Genomic DNA, 18929 nt, shown 5'->3' on the forward strand with positions numbered 1-18929 from the left:
CCATTGGCGGTCGTGCCTTCAGCCGCCTGGGCCCTAAGCTCTGGAATTCCCTCCCTAAACCGCACTGCCTCGCCGCCTCTCTCGTCCTTTAAGACGTTCCTTAAAACCCACCTCTTTGGCCAAGCTTTTGCTCACCTGCCTTAATTTATCCTTATGTGGCTCGATGTCAAATTTTGTCTGATAACGCTCGTATGAAACACCTTGAGACATTTTACTACGTTAAAGGCGCTATATACATACAAGTTGTTGTTGCATCAAACCTACAGCCAACTGCAAATAACCAACTGATTGATCCTTCCAGAATTATGAGCAACCAGTAAATTGCTGCAGCAGTCCTGTGCAATAAGCTTTTAAGCAGGTTCACGGACTCCCAGGCCGCCTGCCTTTTCTGCGGCCTAGAGGAGTCCGTTTTCCGCGTTTACGTTGAATGTGAGAGGTTGCAGCCCCTCTTTCACTAATTTGAAGGGTCTGCGCCTCGATTTTTGGCCGCACTTCAGTCCCACGTTCCTGATCTGCGGCCACCCGGTGCGGAGGGGAGCGGGCGGGTCGGAGGACCTGCACCCGGGGACTGCTCCTGGGCCTGGCCAAAGTGGCCATGAACAGGTCCAGGCAGCGGGCGGTCGAGGGGGGTCGCTCGGCCTGATTGCCTGCCTCTCTTCCACGGCTATGTTCGCGCCTGGGTGGCCCTGGAGATGGAGCACGCGGTGTCTGCCGGCACGCTCGAGGCCTTCCGCGATCGGTGGACGCCACGGGGACTGGAGTGCATCATCACCCCGGCCAATGTAATTTTAATTTAATTTGTTAAGGTGCCTTTAAAGTTTTATTAATTTACAGTCAATTTTGTTTAATCACCCCAATAAAAAAAGAGTACACTCGTATGAAGCACCTTGGGACATTTTACTACGTTAAAGGTGCTATATAAATACAAGTTGTTGTTGTTGCATCAAACCTACAGTCAACTGCAAATAACCAACTGATTGAACCTTCCAGAATTATGAGCAACCAGTAAATTGCAAATTTCTGTGATTCAGGATATTTTAACCCTTACTGACATAGTTGAAGAAAAGTCATTCAGCAGTAATGGCATCGTCAGTCAATGGTCATCCAATGGTGGCCACCCTTCAACATTTTGATTGGCTCTGGGTGGCATCTCCAATCCTCTCTTTTTGATTGGCGCTCTGAGTGAGGAAAAGATCTGATTGGTTACTGGGAACTGTCACTCATCAACTGGGCAGCTACTTCCTGTATTAAAGGGCAAGGTGTGGGGGGTGGAGGGAGATGGTACTGTTCCCCAACAGTATAAATACAGCAGCTGGGGACAGAGGGTTTGACTCAGGATTTTGCTGTTTGATTGCTTTGCTGTGTAACATAATAATCAAGATGGCCTCCCAAGTGCGTCAGAACTATCACAAGGACTGTGAGGATGCTGTCAACAAGCAGATCAACATGGAGCTCTATTCCTCCTATGTTTATCTCTCCATGGTGAGTTTCAGATTTTTCTTTCTCAATACAGTGACTTCTGAGTTCAAAGCTATTAATGGAGCCAATAACTTGGAAACAGTTCTCTCTAAGTTGGTGTTGCCTTGGGTTGAAGGCAACAATGATGCAAGATGCTGGGCTTTCTCCTAATCCTTGCAGGAGCCACTTCCAGTCAAAGGGCTCTGGACTTCAAACAAAAGTCTTATTTTAATTCCCTGTACATTGAATGCACAAGTTACTAAAAACTGTGTGTACTCGAATGTCACGTGCCTAATAAAATACCCGAAAGGGAGGGGGGGGGGGGGAAATGATTATTGCAGTGAAGGGATAATTGAGTACATTTGACTAACTGGCCCGAAGTGGTTGGTAAGAAGTGCCTGAAATAGTTCTTCAGATTATGGTGTTTGTTCACTGTTAAACCCAACCTCCTGTACTAATGAAGCAGGGGGAATCCAGAACCTGGAGTACTGTGTTATAGTTTCTTGTTATACTGGGTAGGGAGGGAGGACAAAAGTTTGGCTTGCTAATTAAACTAAACCTAATTCAACTTGTGACCACTTCAATGTGCACCAGTCATCTGAGCAAATAAAGTTGAGTTAATAACTGAAGCCGTCTATTCTCCTCCAGTTTATACCTGAAGATAACGTGTTTTGTACAAATTGAGCAAACTAAGCCCCTCCTCCACCAGCTCCCCACAAAGAGGATCATAAAACGAACCAGGACAAAATCTGTCCTGTGATGTCAGCTTGTTTCCCAACATGAGATGGGTTACCGGGAGCTGTGTCCATTTACTGATTGAACTAATCTGGTTCTTGATGGCCCACGGCCATTCAAGACCAACTGAGTTGGCTTTAGATCTGGTGTGACTCCCGTTGCCAATGGTGACTTTTCTTCCTACAGTCCTTCTATTTCGACCGGGATGACGTTGCTCTCTATCATTTCTCCGGCTTCTTCAAGAAATGGTCGCAGGAGGGACGTGAGCACGCGGAGGGACTGATGAAATTCCAGAATCAGCGCGGGGCTCGTGTTGTCCTGAAGGACATCAAGGTTGGAGAATCGAGTGTCTGCTTATTTTCTCTTCACCCGGGATATTTTTTGATTAATTTGAGAAAATGACTTAGTTCCCACTCTTGCAGTGGATATGAGTCCCTGGTAGTTGACTCTGTGCATAATTAGCGGGTGTGGAAGGAAAGTGCTCGCTTATACACTAGAGTTTGACCTGGCAACGTAGAAGAGGGCATGTTCAGGTATAGATATCACATAAGGAACTTTTAGGACAGATGGCCAAAAGCTTGGGCAAAGAGGTAGGTATTGAGGAATGTCTTAAAAGAGGAGAGTGGTTTGGGAGGGAATTCCAGAGCTTAGGGTCTCGGCAGCTGAAGGCATGGCCGCCAATGGCGGAGCGATTTTTAAAATCGGGGATGCACACGAGGCCAGAATTGGAGGAGTGCAGAGATCTCAAAGGCTTGTAGGGCTGGAGGAGGAGGCTACAGAGATAGGGAGGGGGCGAGCCATGGAGGGATTTGAAAGCAAGGATGAGAATTTTAAAAGCGAGGTGTTGCCGGATTGGGAGCTAATGTAGCTCAGCGAGCACGGGGGGTGGGGGTGGTGATGGGCGAATGGGACTTGTTGCGAGTCTTGGGACTTGCACTCGCTTAATTCTGTGCACACCTGCACTGGGCTTTCCTCCATATTAAGACAGTGAGGGAAATGTAATAGTAAATTGAAGTGCTTATCAAACAACATTAAGACCAAAAATTCCTTTCCAGAAACCAGAGCAGGATGAGTGGAGCAATGGTCTGGAGGCGATGCAGAGAGCTCTGCAGATGGAGAAGGATGTCAACCAGAGTCTGCTGGATCTGCACAAACTCGCCACTGAGAGCACTGACCCTCATGTAAGTTTTTGATTCTCTGTTGGAGGGAGGAGGGCAATTGGTTAAACTTTCCTCTCAACTTTCACGAGTGCAGTCCTTCCACTAACCTGCTCTGTGCAATTGGGCTTTCTGCTCTGCTACACAGTGATGACTTGAACATCCTGCCTGCAAGGTTGAACCAGAAGGTTGTTGCGATTATTTTTGAGCCATCACTATGAAATCTGTTGTACTGTGTGTTCACTGTGAAACAGTGAGATGTACCCAAGGACTTGGATATTCTGGCCTCACCTCTCTGGCTCTTTTTTTTTTATCCAGTTGTGTGACTTCCTGAAGACCCACTACTTGGATGAGCAAGTGAAGATGATCAAGAAGCTTGGAGATCACATCACCAACTTGAAGAGGCTGGGAGCCCCTGAGAATGGCATGGGAGAGTACCTGTTCGACAAGCACACCTTGGAGAGGAGCTAATGCCAAATTCTGCCACTTGACTTGTCCCAAAGTTGAACCTCTACTGGGTTAATGAGACTAGTATGTCTGACATAACTGGCAATATATTGGTTTAATGCTCTATGACGTGATGGACTGAATTTGTGGTCTATTAAATAACTATTTGATTATGACATTCTGGCTGTTACCTTTTTTTTTAAAAAAAACTACAATCCAAGTAAATCTAAAATTGGGCCATTATATTTCACCTGACAGCAGCCTTGTCCCATAGAATTACATTTCCATACAGGGAACAATTAGTGAGGAAAAAATTTGGGCCTATGAGAGGCCCAGCTTTCCAGTGACCTCTTCCAATGTATTAATTTGGGCGGTAGAGTGGAGTATTGGAAAACCCTGTTGGTTAAAGTTATGGCTCTCTGGAAAATCAACATCTAGAACTATACCACTGCTGGGAAAGTTCTCCTTGTGTAGAATTAATATTTGTTTACTGACTAGAAACCATTGCCATGTTATGGGACAAGAGGTTGGTGCCTGTGTGCCTGCCTGCCTGTGTGTGCGCATCTCTGCATATGTGTGTGTGTGTGTGTCTCTCTGTCCATGTTAGCTAAAATCTCCTTAAACTAATCTTGGCTCCTTCCTCCTTTCCCTCTGTGCAACAGCAGTGGGTGCCTCATCTAAAACCTATTGCTTCTCCAGTTAGTAGCCAGGGCAAGACTCCGTTTGCAAGACCTTGACTATAATTTTGTAGAAAGTAAAATATTCGAAACAAAATCCACTTCGTAGCAAGATGGTGTGTGCCAAATACATATCTGCTAAACCAATGGCAAACTGGTCAGCATGCCAACTGTTCCGGCAAACACACATTTCAAAACTCCTCCTGTAAGACCAGAAATTCTCTAATAAAATCCTATGAATAAAAATAATAAATAAAATCCTATGTACCATCATGCATGGCTTGTTGCTTCAATAGCTAGTATTGAAACTCTTTTCTAAACAAGTAGTTTTAAAAACATTTCCAATGTAATGGTAGCTTGTGACTGCACATTTAACAGCCCATGTACTGTGTTCACTGGCACCTTGACATGGGGGACACCTGACCGCAGTAACTTGTTTTGAAGCTCCCAGTTCTGAAACTGCTCCACTGCTAACTGTATGGACCAAAAGGTCACTGGTTTGATTTCTGGCCTGGGCTAAGCTTTATTAGATGTATGATGATCCCAGAATTCAGCGGTTATAACTATCAGGAAAGACTGAACAGGCTGGGGCTCCTTTATGTAGAATTTTCTTGACATGCGAAGGCTGGGGGGTGGCCTGATAGAGGACTTTAGGCTTATGAAAAGGTTTGATAGGGTAGACGTAGAGAAGATGTTTCCACTGGTGGGGAGAGACCAGAACGAGTGGCCATAAATACAAGATAGTCACTAATAAATCCACTGGGGAATCCAGGAGAACCTTCTTTACCCACAGAGTGGTGAGAACGTGGAACAACATGGAGTTGGAACTCGTTATCGTGGCGTGGTGGCGGCGAGTAGCATTGATACATTTAAGGGGAAGCTACATAAATGCATGGAGGAGAAAGGAATAGAAGGATATGCTGATGGGGTGAGATGAGGAGGGGTGGGAGGAGGCTGGTGTGGAGCATAAACACCGGCACGGACTAGTTGGGCCGAATGGCCTGTTTCTGTGCTGTAAATTCTATGTAATTCAAACACATGTAATTGGTTGTAGTGTCTTTGGGCCAGGGAAGGGACAATCGCTCAGGCTTCCTGCGCCAGATTACTCTCCACTGCCCCCTGCTGTAAAGTATCTGTGTGGGTACAGGGCGGGGTGTGGTTGCATTGCCCCTCCTGCGTGCACGCGCCCACCCCGCTATCAGATAGCCTGCCTCCAACTCTCCATCTAGCTGCACGCGTGAAGAATCATTTCTTGTGTGAGGTCCCAGAGGTTGACTAGTCCTCCTGCAACTGTACCTCAACAAGAGGGAGTGTCTTGGAGGGGAAGGGGGGGAAACATTTAAACTGACTGGCTTGCTGCCCATGAATAGAAAAGGGCTTCCATTTCTATAGCGCCTTTCACCACCTGAGGATGTCCCAAAGCGCTTTACAGCCAATGAAGTACTTTTGAAGTGTAGTCACTGTTGTAATGTAGGAAACGCAGCAGTCAATTTGCGCACAGCAAGCTCCCACAAACAGCAATGAGATAAATGACCAGATAATCTGTTTTTAGTGACATTGGTTGAGGAATAAATATTGGCCAGGACACCGGGGAGAACTCCCCTGCTCTTCTTTGTTCAGTTCACCTGAGAGGGCAGTCAGGGCCTCGGTTTAACATCTCATCTGAAAGACGGCACCTCCAACAGTGCAGCACTCCCTCAGCACTGTGTTGGCCTGGATTTTTGTGCTCAACTCTCATGGAATGGGGACTTGAAACTCACAACCTTCTGACTCTAGAGGTAAGAGAGAGTGCTGCCCACTGAGCCACGGCTGACACTAAAGCAAGAACTCCAGCCTAGCAATAAACTTCAAAAGGGTAACTGCTTGTAGCTTAGCCCAGTCCTCAGATGGTTAAAGAGGACGCATGCCACGGCCGGCCCTCACTGGACATCTGCAGCAAGTTAAATAAGCTTCACGTTAGCCCTGCCCGAGCCTGTCACGTTATCTCTCCTGCCCGACGGGTGACCTCCGCCCTTGCTGCCGTCATTTGACAAAAAAATTATCTTCCACTCCTCAGCTTCAAGGGAAGTGGAGAGAGAGAGGGAGAGAGAGAGGGAGAGAGAGAGAGAGTCGGCCATTCAGAGGATCATCGCTATGTCAGACAGTAAAGACCAGGAGAGCGTGCGCGCAGCGGAGAAAGACAAGGCCGCGGCTGCACCAGCTGAGGCCGCCTGCGCAGAGCTGAAAACCGCCATGGTGAAATGGTGAGCTGGTCGATTAGCATTAAGACAAATTCCTGTCTGATTTTAATGTTACGAGGCAGCTGCTATCTCTAGAAACTTTACGGTAAATGTATGGGGTTATTTTTTTTTAAATCACCGAATGCGTCACAGATCTGAGGTTTTGAACCTATGCATTGCAGAATTGTTTCACGGTTAAATACATTGTCCAATTCTCGCAGCAGAAACGATCCTGCGTCGTCGGCCTGTCAGCTTGTATCTAATCGACTCCGAATTAACCATTTGCGTGGAATTCCGGCTCCGCCATCCCGTTATTCCAATTAGGGTTATTGTCACTTCCCACCTCTCCCCAACACAGGAGGAGGGGAGTCTCTTCCAACACTGACAAATATTGCAGAACCCGAGGTAGGAAGCACACAGTGTCCACAGTGAGAGTCAGCACAAAACCAACATCGCCCCTGGTTATCCTCGATCCTGGGAATGAAACCTGGCGAACAGGCCTCGAGATCTGCAAGAAAGAAGCACCAGGACTTGTAATCATGGGGCTTGTTGGCGGCCGTGCCTTCAGCTGCCTGGGCCCCAAGTTCTGGAATTCCCTCCCTAAACCTCTCCGCCTCTCTCTCTCCTCCTTTAAGACGCTCCTTACAACCTACCTCTTTGACCAAGCTTTTGGTCACCTGTCCTAATATCTCCTTATGTGGCTCGGTGTCAATTTTTGTCTGATGACGCTCCTGTGAAGTGCCGCGGGATGTTTTACTACATTGAAGGTACTATATAAATACAAGTTGTTGTTGGTGTATTGGATGAGGAATTAGGAAAGTCCCCAAGACACACCATGGCCAATCTCTGCTCCACTCACTCCTCATCAGCTAGGCCCACAGCTTACTTTGATACATTTATTAGCTATAGATTGAAGAGCACTTCTCTAAAGTAAGTTACTTTTTAAATTCAAGTACAAGTCACTTAAACAGGACCCAGGTGAAGCAGGGCATCCATTTTAGGTCAGTCCAGAGAAGATTCGCGAGGCTAAGCATTGAGTTAGGAGGAGAGCGTTGGAAAATTCAGCCTTGAAAGAAGGATGAACGAGCGAGGACCTCGTAGAGGTATGGATGATATTAAGTGATATAGAGAAGGCAATTACAATGGGCAAGAGAAGGGGACAAACTAGTAATAAGGGAAGTGCAGGACTGATGGCAGGAGACACAATCTCAATTAATACCTAGAATCATAGAATGGTTACAGCACAGAAGGAGGCCATTCAGCCCGTCGAGCCCATGCCAGCTCTCTGCAAGAGCACTTCAGCTAGTCCCACTCCCCCGCCCCTTCCCCGGAGCCCTGCAAATTTGTTTCCTTCAGGTACTTATCCAATTCCCTTTTGAAAGCCACGATTGAATCTGCCCCCACCACCCTTTCAGGCAGCGCATTCCAGATCCTCACCACTCGCTGCGTAAAAAGTTTTTCCTCATGTCGCCTTTGGTTCTTCTGCCAATCACCTTAAATCTGTGTCCTCTGGTTCTCGACCCTTCCGCCAATGGGAACAGTTTCTCTCTCTCTACTCTGTCTAGACCCCTCATGATTGTGAATACCTCGATCAAATCTCCTCTCAACCTTCTCTGCTGTAAGGAGAACAACCCCAGCTTCTCCAGTCTATCCACGTAACTGAAGTCCCTCATCCCTGGAACCATTCTCGTAAATCTTTTCTGCACCCTCTCTAAGGCCTTCACATCCTTCCTAAAGTGCGGTGCCCAGAATTGGACACAATACTCCAGTTGAGGTTGGACTGGAGTTTCTTAAAATTGAGTCATTTTTCAATAAGTAAGGGAAAATATTGATCAATCAGGCGGTAGTTAAATGGGGGGCGGTGGGCGGGGGGGCACGGGGGGCGGGGGGGCGGGTGGCGGGGGGGGCGGGGGGGCGGGGGGGGCGGGGGGGTTAAAGAAGTATGAGCTAGATGGGCTGAATGGCCTTTCTCGTCTGTACTTATCTTGGGTAATAAAGAACTGATTTCCTTTGATGTATTTCTATGAACCAATCGGCTGCTTTAATGAGTCGCTAGATTAGGCGGGACTAACAACCCCCTTGGCCGTTAGCTAGGTGCTTTGTCAGCAAACTCCCTTCATTAACCCCTCCGACAGAGTGAGGAAGCCACTTGGTGCAGACAATGTTCTTTAACAAGTGCTTAATTGTTCCCATTAAGGTAGGACGTGAAGAGTTTAAACTCATTAGTAGGTGGAGGTCCTGTTGGAAGCCTGTGCAGAGAGAGCAAGAGAGAAGGAATTTGCATTTATATAGCCCCTTTCACGTCCTCAGGATGGTCAAAAATAGTCGACAGCCAATTACTTTTGAAGTGTAGTAATCGCTGTTGTTTTGTAGGGATACGCGGCAGCCAATTTGCGCACAGCAAGCTGACACACACACACACACACACACACACACACACACACACACACACACAGCAGTGAGATGCACGACCAGTTAAATATGTCTTTGGTGGTGTTTGTTATGGATGGAAAGTTAGCCGGGACGCCGCGCCTGTTCGTCTTCAAATAGGGGTCACAATGGGGTCTGGTACGTCCACCTAAGAAGGCAGGCAGGACCGTCAGCTTGACGTCTCGTCTGGATGACAGCACCTCCGACAATGCAGCGTTCCCTCGGTACCGCATCGGATTCGGTAGGTCCTCGAGCCCTGGGCGTAAACCCACAACCTCCTGAATCGGAAGCATAGACATAGAAAACATAGAAGATAGGAGCAGGAGTAGACCATTCGGCCCCTCGAGCCTGCTCCACCATTTAATGAGATCATGGCTGATCATCCAAATTCAGTACCCTGTCCCTGCTTTCTCCCCATATCCCTTGATTCCTTTAGCCTTAAGAAATATATCTAACTCCTTCTTGAATATATTTAATGAATTGGCCTCAACTGCCTTCTGTGGTAGAGAATTCCACAGGTTCGCCACTCTCTATGTGAAGAAATTCCTCCTCATCTCTGTCCTAAATGGCTTACCCCTTATCTTTAGACTGTGACCCCTGGTTCTGGACTCCCCGACCATCGGGAACATCCTTCCTGCATCTAGTCTGTCTAGTCCTGTCTAGGAGGCAGGAGTGCTACCAACTGTGTTGCAGATGCCTTACCTTTCCAATCATCAAGTAGGCCATACAGACCAGAAGGTCCCAGGTTTGATTCCCAAACTATACTGGAGCTAGCTGCTCTTAGGGAGATAGCAAAATACTGCGGATGCTGGAAATCCGAAATAACAACAGAAAATGCTGGAAAAACTCAGCAGGCCAGGCAACATCCGCGGAGAGAGAAACAGAGTTAACGTTTCAGGTCGAATTAGCTGGGATTCCCCACTGGCTCCTGCCAAAACTGTTGCGTGCATTGGATTTATTTTTAATGGTCTTCCTTGGCGGTGGTGCCTTCCACAGCCAAATAGTCTACGGACACTCGCTGCCTAAGCTCATGTGGAACTGGGCATTTGAGGCGAGGTAGTGGATGGCTACCAGCGTGGCACCTCCAGTCTGGAGATTTTGAGGGGGGGTGGGGGGGTGAAGATACTGAAAAAAAAATGATTCCAGCATCTAAGCAGAGATCCTGCGCTCAGGATTAACGAGTGTCAAGAAAACCAACCTCCCCTGCACCGGTGCTGCTGGCGTGCGAGTCTTCTGACTGCCTGGTATTGTTTTAACCTCAAGCTCTGTTCCATCTAATTCGAGCTGACGGTGACTTTGCCTGTTTATCTGACGAGACCAACCCCAGGGCAAGGTTTGAGGGCCGACGTCACGGCGATGGGTAATTTAAACTGTCGGGCGACCAGCATCAAACTCGCTGACTCAGCGCCTGTCAGCTCATGAAACCAGGGAAGAATTTCCGGGCATTTCACGGCTGGGTGCCACTGTGTTTCCCATTGTCCTCGTGTAATGAAGTCTGACTGATCATTAGTGCTGGGTTTCTGGGTACGACCCACCCAGATAAATCCACAAAACACTTTTGGACACGTTCCCTGTGTGTGTGAGATTCGCGAGGGCTTCTTCATTCTTGCGCGCAAGTGTCAGCCATGTCTCAGTGGGTAGCACTCTTATCACCTCTGAGTCAGAAGGTTGTGGGTTCAAGTCCCACTCCAGCGACTTGAGCACAAAATCTAGGCTGACACTCGCAGTGCAGTGTTGAGGGAATGCTGCACTGTCGGAGGTGCCGTCTTTCAGATGAGGCATTAAACTGAGGCCCCGTCTGCCCTCTCAGGCAGACGTAAAAGATCCCATGTCACTATTTCGAAGAAGAGCAGGGGAGTTATCCCCGGCGTCCTGGGGCCAATATTTATCCCTCAACCAACATAACAAAAACAGATGATCCGGTCATTATCACATTGCTGTTTGTGGGAGCTTGCTGTGCGCAAATTGACTGCTGCGTTTCCCACATTACAACAGAGACTACACTTCAAAAAGTACTTCATTGGCTGTAAAGCGCTTTGAGATGTCGAGTGGTCGGGAAAGGCGCTATGTAAATGCAAGTCTTTCTTTTTAAGTGTTTAACAACAACAACAACTTGTATTTATATAGCACCTTTAACGTAATAAAACATCCCAAGGCGCTTCACAGGAGTATTTTAAGACAAAAAATCTGACACTGAGCCGCCCAAGGATAAATTAGGGCAGGTGACCAAAAGCTTGGTCAAAGGGGTCGGTTTTAAGGAGCGTCTTAAAGGGGGAAAGGGAGGTAGCGAGGTGGAGAGGTTTAGGCAGGGAATTCCAGAGCGTAGGGCCCAGGCAACAGAAGGCACGGCCACCAATGGTGACTGGGAACAGCACAGCTTCTCATTTTGGAACAAATTCTGTGTCTATCAAGATGAGGACCATTAATGCTGGGGAATCGAATGCTTTCTGTTTGAGGTGCCTGGTCTAGCAAGGTTTAGATTCAGAGTATAGCTCCCTCTGCACTAGAGTTGTCCAATAGAAATTGCTGACTAGCCACAGCTGTGACCCATTTTAACCACGCGCTCCAATTTTAGTAGAAGACGCCTCCCACACACACTCACATAATACCTCCTCGTAGGGACTGCTCCTGGGCCTGGCCAAAGTGGCCATTAATAGGTCCAGGCAGCGGGCGGTCGAGGGGGGGGGGTCGTCCGGCCCGACTGCCGGCCTCTCTTCCGCGGCTATGTTCGCGCCCGGGTGGCCCTGGAGATGGAGCACGCGGTGTCCGCCGGCAAGCTCGAGGCCTCCCGCGACCAGTGGGTGCCGTGGGGACTGGAGTGCATCGTCACCCCGGCCAACACAATTTTAATTTGATTTGTTGGGCTTTATTTAAAGTTTTACTGATTTACAGTCAATTTGTTTAATCAAAAAGGTAAAAAAAAAGCTGATTTGTGCAATCAAAAGAAGCACACTCACATAATAGGGGGAAATGCACTTCACCTGTGTATAGTCACTGAACAAACATCTACCGCCATTCAGTAACCAAGGACGTAAAGCAACACACAGCGATCAAAGCACACTCGCACACTTTGCTTTTCATCACTTTACCAATAGAAAGGGCACAACGTCGGAACGGCAGGAGACCATTCAGCCCCTCGAGCCTCTTCCACCATTTAATGAGAGCAAGGCTGATCTGCGACCTCAACTCCATTTTCCCCCCTTTGCTCCGTATCCCCTTGATACCCTCACCCGACAAAAATCTGTCGATCTCAGTCTTGAAAATTTCAATTGACCCCCGGCATCCACAGCCTTTTCAGGGGGGTGGTTGCGGCGGGGGGAGAGTTCCCGATTTCCACCACCCTTTGTGTGAAGAAGTGCTTCCCGACATCACCCCTGAACGGCCTGGCTCTGATTTTAAGATCGTGCCCCCTTGCTCTGGACTCCCCCCCACCACCAGAGGAAATGTTCAACGACAGTGTCTATTGCTCAGGTTTTATTTACTAATTAGAAATTAGTCTGGATTACCAATTGGCCACTTGTGGCTAGTCGTTCATGTCTTGGACAACACTGCTCCACACTGCCCCAACAAATGCCCTCCGTGCCTCTGCACTCTGCACGGAGGGGTTTCCTGTACGGGCTGCTCTTGCACACTTTCCACTTTGCCATCTTCATCTGCTGTCCAGACACGCCTTGGCGTGCCATCGTGCCGTCCCGAGGAGGCGGAGATCCCCAATGGGGGGCTCTCTACGCAGAAGTCCTCCCTTTGTCTATTGGGGACTTCAGGTTATAGTCCAACAGCTTTATTTGAAATCACAGCTGTGATTATCTCTCTGCCGAGGTGTGATAAATGGCAGTTGGAAAGATTACCTGTAAACATCTGACATGATTCTCTGACTATATAAGCTGTGTCTTTATGCATTTCTCCACTTCACCTGACGAAGGAGCAGCGCTCCGAAAGCTTGTGATTTCAAATAAAGCTGTTGGACTATAACCTGGTGTTGTGTGACTTCTTACATTTGTCCACCCCAGTCCAACTCCGGCATCTCCACACTATTGGGGACTTGGCCTGGAGGGTGTTGCACGGGGCAGTCCCGTGCAATGTGGTTTTAAGTCGGTTCACGGACTCCCAGGCCGCCTGTCTTTTTTGCGGCCTGGAGGAGTCCGTGTTCCATGTGTATATAGAATGTGAGAGGTTGCAGCCCCTGTTCCACTATCTGAAAGGGCTGCTCCTCGATTTTTGGCTGCACTTCAGTCCCACGCTCCTGATCTTCGGTCACCCGGTGCGGAGGGGAGCGGGCAGGTCGGAGGACCTCCTCGTAGGGACTGCTCCTGGGCCTGGCCAAAGTGGCCATCAACTGGGTCCAGGCAGCGGGCGGTCGAGGGGGGCCGTTCGGCCCGACTGCCTGCCTCTCTTCCGCGGCCACGTTCACACCCGGGCGGCCCTGGAGTCGGAGCATGCAGTGTCCGCCGGCATGCTCGAGGCCTTCCGCGACCGGTGGGCGCCGCGGGGACTGGAGTGCATCATCACCCCCGACAACCAAATTTCAATTTAATTTATTAAGATTCCTTTAATGTTTTTGTTAAGTTACAGTTTATTGTTTGCATAAAGGAGTACACCGCCCTAACAGTGTCCTTCAGCCCTAACCTCAGCAGTGCACTCCCACCCCAGCTGCACTAATAATGTAGCATTTCCCGTACCAACCCTCCTGATTACAAGTGTCTTTTTGGGTCAGTTTTGTGCCACGATGTCTAGAACTGCTCGAGCTAAATTTCGTGTAGCACCCTTACAGATGGTAGACGATCACCCCATCGGATTGGCTGCACCAGGACCCAGGCCCCAGAAGTAAGAGGTCACCTACTTCCCCCAGAGTATATAACATTTTCTTTTAATAATTACGGAAATGATTGACCCTCTATATTTCCTTACTCCCATCTCACTTTTTCATCCCCTCAACCCCCTTATCTCCTACCTTTCTACCCAGCTCTCTTGTAGTTGTGCATCTTGTCCCCACTGGGACTGTGGAGGCAGAGAAAGAAAGACTTGCATTTCTATAGCGTCTTTCACAACCTCAGGCTGTCCCAAAACGCTTTACAGCCAATGAAGTACTTTTTGAAGTGTAGTCACTGTTGTAATGTAGGAAACGCAGCAGCCAATTTGCGCACAGCAAGCTCCCACAAACAGCAATGTGATAATGACAGATAATCTGTTTTTTTAGTGATGTTGATTGAGGGATAAATATTGACACCGGGGAGAACTCCCCTGCTCTTCATCAAAATAGTGCCATGGGATCTTTTACATCCACCTGAAAGGGCAGACGGGGCCTCTGTTTAACGTCTCATCCAAAAGATGGCACCTCCGATAGTGCAGCACTCCCTCAGTACTGCCCCTCCGACAGTGCGGCACTCCCTCAGTACTGTCCCTCCGACAGTGCGGCGCTTCCTCAGTACTGCCCCTCCGACAGTGCGGCGCTCCCTCAGTACTGCTCCTCCGACAGTGCGGCGCTCCCTCAGTACTGCCCCTCCGACAGTGCGGCGCTCCCTCAGTACTGCCCCTCCGACAGTGTGGCGCTCCCTCAGTACTGCCCCTCCGACAGTGCAGCGCTCCCTCAGTACTGCCCCTCCATCAGTGCGGCGCTCCCTCAAAACTGCTCCTCCGACAGTGCAGCACCCTCAGTACTGCACTGGGAGTGCCAGCCTATATTTTTGCGCTCAAATCTCTGGAGTGGGACTTGAACCCATAACCTTCTGACTCAGAGCGAAAGCGCTGCCCACTGAGCCACTGGCCGACACTCCAGTGCAGGACTGAGGGTGTTTGGGGTTTAGACGTATTTCCCGTACATTGTCGATCTGCCTTTAACTTCGGTGATTTATTTTCAAATCATTTCCAGTATCGCAGATAAAGGTGAAGAAAACTGCAAAGAAGCAACTCAAGCCTACAAGAGCTGCATGAAAACCTTAGGATTTAATGTTTAACAACAGCTGACTGGTGAGCGTCTGTTATATGATCAGTTTGGTGTCGCTGTTTTTGTGGTACTTATCCATTGGGCCACATGAACCGCCTTCGTGGCTTTTCTGCTTCAGTGCTCCCTCAGCCAGCAAGGAGAGGGCACCAGTCTGGGAGCTGGATTTTCCCATTCGCCCCATTGTGGTGACGTAAATCCCAGGGAGCAGATGACACATGTCGTGTCTGCTTTGTGCACGGTCTAGTCTCCCAACTGGGGTTGATGGACATGAATTAAGATGCCACCTGTGTGTATCGAACTCTTGATCCTTCCTGCTCCTGTGCTCACCAGGGCCATCAACACTGGGCAAATCCTTGGGCCAAGTCTCAAGCCAGTCAATAAATTAAAAAATCTTGCGGCCCATGGCGGAACAGGCTCGAGGGGCCAAATGGCCTACTGCTCATCCTAAGTTCCTAACAGGTGTCCATTTCCAGTCCCCAACCCTTACTTTCCAGTTATCAGGATTGTCAAGGAATGGGTTAACATTTCCCACTCAATTTTGCTATGTCAACTTTCGGGATGCAGTTGCAGGGTTTGGCCAGTAAGGGGCAGGGTTGCCAACTCTGATTGGACAAATTCCTGGAGGTTTTATCACATGACCTCCGGCCTTCAACAGCCTCACCCAGTAGAACAGCCTTCCCCCTCCCCCGATCTCCAATATTTTTAGAATGAATAAATGAAAGTGTTCAAAGGAATTGAAAAAAATAATTAATGCCTCTATGATTTTTCTCCTGGGTTGCCGTGTCCGTGAGATTAATCTTCAATTCCTGGCCACGCCGGGGCAACCAATGCTCCCTTTAAGCTGTGCAACTGCGCAGCGCTCGGCACCTCCCGCGCAGCCAGCTCACCGACTATTAAATAGGAAAAACCATACATGCAGCCCCTTAAAAGGACCGCGCACCCAAAAAAAGAATTAAAGGGAACATTGTTAGCAACCTGAATTCTTGATCGGTGCTGAGTTTGCTGGTCTGCATCACGCTGATTACCCAGAACACTCTGACTGTGGTTTAATCCAATTTTGCTGCCACATTATTGCTGACGGTAGTGCTTTGAGTCACTGATTGCCCCTTCTCCCCTCCTCCACGTTATCACTGGGGCAATTGACTCCTGGTCGCCACAGCAAGAAATGCTTTGTAGCCAATCTTCCTACCCCTCTCTCTCACTGGGCCAGGATACAGGAGAAAGCTTGACCAGGCTCCTTCGGCAGCACCTCCCAAACCCGCCACCTCTTCCACCTAGAAGGACAAGGGGCAGCAGGCGCATGGGAACACCACCACCTCCAAGTTCCCCTCCAAGTCACACACCATCCTGACTTGGAAATATATCGCCCGATCCTTCATCGTCGCTGGGTCAAAATCCTGGAACTCCCTCCCTAACAGCACTGTGGGAGCACCTTCACCACACGGACTGCAGCGGTTCAAGAGGGCGGCTCACCACCACCTTCTCAAGGGGCGACTAGGGATGGGCAATAAATGCCGGCCTTGCCAGCGACACCCACATTCTAGGAACGAACAAAAAAAACTAATAAGTATTCCTTCTCCCACCTCTAGCCTCCAAACTCTCTCACTTTCCCATTAAATTTTTTGTCTCTCTCTCTTATATAACCTGTACTATTCTGACCAATGCTTCTGTGCATTTCCCTTTCCCACCCCAACCTGAAAAGTGCACCCTCTAGTGTATCAGAGCGGCATTTTTCCATTTCCGACACCAACCCTTCCCAAATCTGTCCGAGTGACATTGTCAATTATCACAGAATGACGCCGCACAGAGGGAGGCCATTCGGCCCATCGTGCCTGTGCCGCCGGCTTTTTGAAAAAGAGCTATCCAATTCATCCCACTCTCCCTGATCCTGTCCGGCTGCATCACTACCTGGTATGGCAACTGCACCGCCACAGACCGCAAGGCTCTACAGATGGTGGTGAAAGCTGCACAACATACTATAGGAATTAAACTACCTGCTGTGCAGGATATCTACCCCGAGAGGTGCCGGGGGAAGGCCCTGAGAATCATCAAAGATGCGAGCCACCCCAGCCACAACCTCTTCACCCTGCTCCCGTCCGGTAAGAGATACCGAAGTATACGGTCTCGTACCAGCAGGTTTCGAAACAGCTTCTGCCCCCAGGCCATAAAACTCATGAATGAATAATTGATTATTATTTATTACTGTTGTCTTATTTATTATTACTGTATTTCTATTAGTATTTTTATCATTGCTATGCCATATTTATTCCAATGTTGGGAGGACTCGTAAAAATCAACATTTCATTGTGCAGTACACATGTCTGCTGCATATATGACAAATAAAAATTGAATTGAATTGAATTTATCTTTGCCCCCCATAACCCTGCAATTCCCCCCCCCCACCTTCAGGTCTATATTCAATTCCCTTTTGAAAGTTAATACTGAATCTGCTTCCACCGCACACTCAGTTTATGCCACATTGAGAGCAATTTTGTTCTGTAGGCTATGCCCACCAAAAAAAATAATGGATCGTGACTGTTCAAACTCAGTTCACATCGGCCCCTTAGAGCCAACAGAGAAAACTTTCACCCCTTTGACTGGATTTGAACTTGGGTACTCGAGCTGGACGGCTAGTATCTGTCCCATTGCCTCAACCAGTTTCCCTCCTCTTATGTCTAAGTGGGATACGCACTGTTCAATTAGCCTGGGATGGCAGGACTGTCGTATGAGGAGAAATTGGGTTGACTAGGTCTGTATTCACTAGAGCTTAGAAGAATGAGAGGGGGTCTCATTGAAACGTATAAAATCCTGACAGGGCTAGACAGACTGGATGCAGGGAGGATGTTTCCCCTGGCTGGGGGGGGTCTAGAACAAGGGGTCACAGTCTCAGGATACGGGGTAGGACATTTAGGACTGAGATGAGGAGAAATTTCTTCGCCCAGAGGGTGGTGAACCTGTGGAATTCTCTACCACAGAAGGCTGTGGAGGCCAAGTCATTGAATATATTTAAAAAGGAGATAGATAGATTTCTAGACACAAAAGGCATCAAGGGGTATGGGGAGAGAGCGGGAATATGGTATTGAGATAGAGGATCAGCCATGATCATATTGAATGGCGGAGCAGGTTCGAAGGGCCGACTCCTGCTCCTATTTTTCTATGTTTCTATGTTGCTATGTAACACGTCTCTCTCTTTTTGCAGGTAACCATCTCTGGGATGCCCATTTCCTCACCGCTCCTTCTTCCAGAACTCCTCATTTCCTTTCCATACCTCCCCCTCCCTAACAAACCTTCTGCCCGGTGAATAAACCGCAGCGGAATAGTCGCATCGAGATGTCTCGTTCTGATTTTTTTGTGGCGGCACGTGTTGTATAAAGGACCGTGGGATATCCAGCTTATCTCACGCCCGTGAAGGATCGATCCCATCTCACACTTGTGACTTACAGCAGCCTTTCATCGGAGGGACACTAGGACCAGGCATGCAATGTTCCATTATATGATGCACTTCCAAAACAAGGCACACGATGTTGACCCTTGACAATAGTGCAAGCAGAGTTTTAAAAACTTTCACCACGGTTAGTGATAGATTTATATAGAGCCATGTCACATCTCTTAAATGTTCCCATTAATTACTTTACAGTAGTTATTTAGGCAAACAGTTAAGCACTGAAATAATCAACCAGTTAATCTGTTTGTGGTTGTGTTAGTTGGAAATACTGGTCGAGTAACCTGGTCGTCTTCCATTAGTGCCACGGGATTTTTACATCCACCTAAACTTGGTTTGGGGTCTCCTCCCTCAGTGGCATGTTTGCTCAGTTTGTGTACTCGAGTCAGAGCCGAGAGGGCTACCGCCTCCGCCAAGCTC

General features: G+C 48.4%; 1 protein-coding gene and 1 long non-coding RNA gene across 2 annotated transcripts; both read left to right on the forward strand.

The window, feature by feature from the left end:
* Positions 1-1380: 1380 nt before the first annotated feature.
* LOC147099725 (ferritin heavy chain B-like) lies at positions 1381-4052 on the forward strand. Its single transcript, XM_085969224.1, has 4 exons — positions 1381-1392; positions 2380-2526; positions 3249-3374; positions 3669-4052. Exons 1-4 carry the CDS (start codon positions 1381-1383, stop codon positions 3819-3821), a joined length of 438 nt encoding a protein of 145 aa, XP_085825350.1. The 3' UTR covers positions 3822-4052.
* A 2419-nt stretch (positions 4053-6471) lies between these two features.
* On the forward strand, positions 6472-18394 carry LOC147099726 (uncharacterized). Its single transcript, XR_015073903.1, has 3 exons — positions 6472-6717; positions 14993-15090; positions 18267-18394. It is a non-coding gene; the product is annotated as an uncharacterized LOC147099726 (long non-coding RNA).
* Positions 18395-18929: the final 535 nt, after the last annotated feature.

This window comes from Somniosus microcephalus, chromosome 28, assembly GCF_052327205.1.
Source record: "Somniosus microcephalus isolate GS21.2 chromosome 28, FLI_Smic_1.0, whole genome shotgun sequence".
Lineage (NCBI taxonomy): Eukaryota > Metazoa > Chordata > Chondrichthyes > Squaliformes > Somniosidae > Somniosus > Somniosus microcephalus.

Excerpts from the sequence above, each read along its gene's own strand:
- LOC147099725 (XM_085969224.1), top strand. Across the intron at positions 2,527-3,248 it reads TTGTCCTGAAGGACATCAAG|AAACCAGAGCAGGATGAGTG; the intron begins GTTGGAGAATCG and ends ATTCCTTTCCAG. Across the intron at positions 3,375-3,668 it reads CTGAGAGCACTGACCCTCAT|TTGTGTGACTTCCTGAAGAC; the intron begins GTAAGTTTTTGA and ends TTTTTTATCCAG.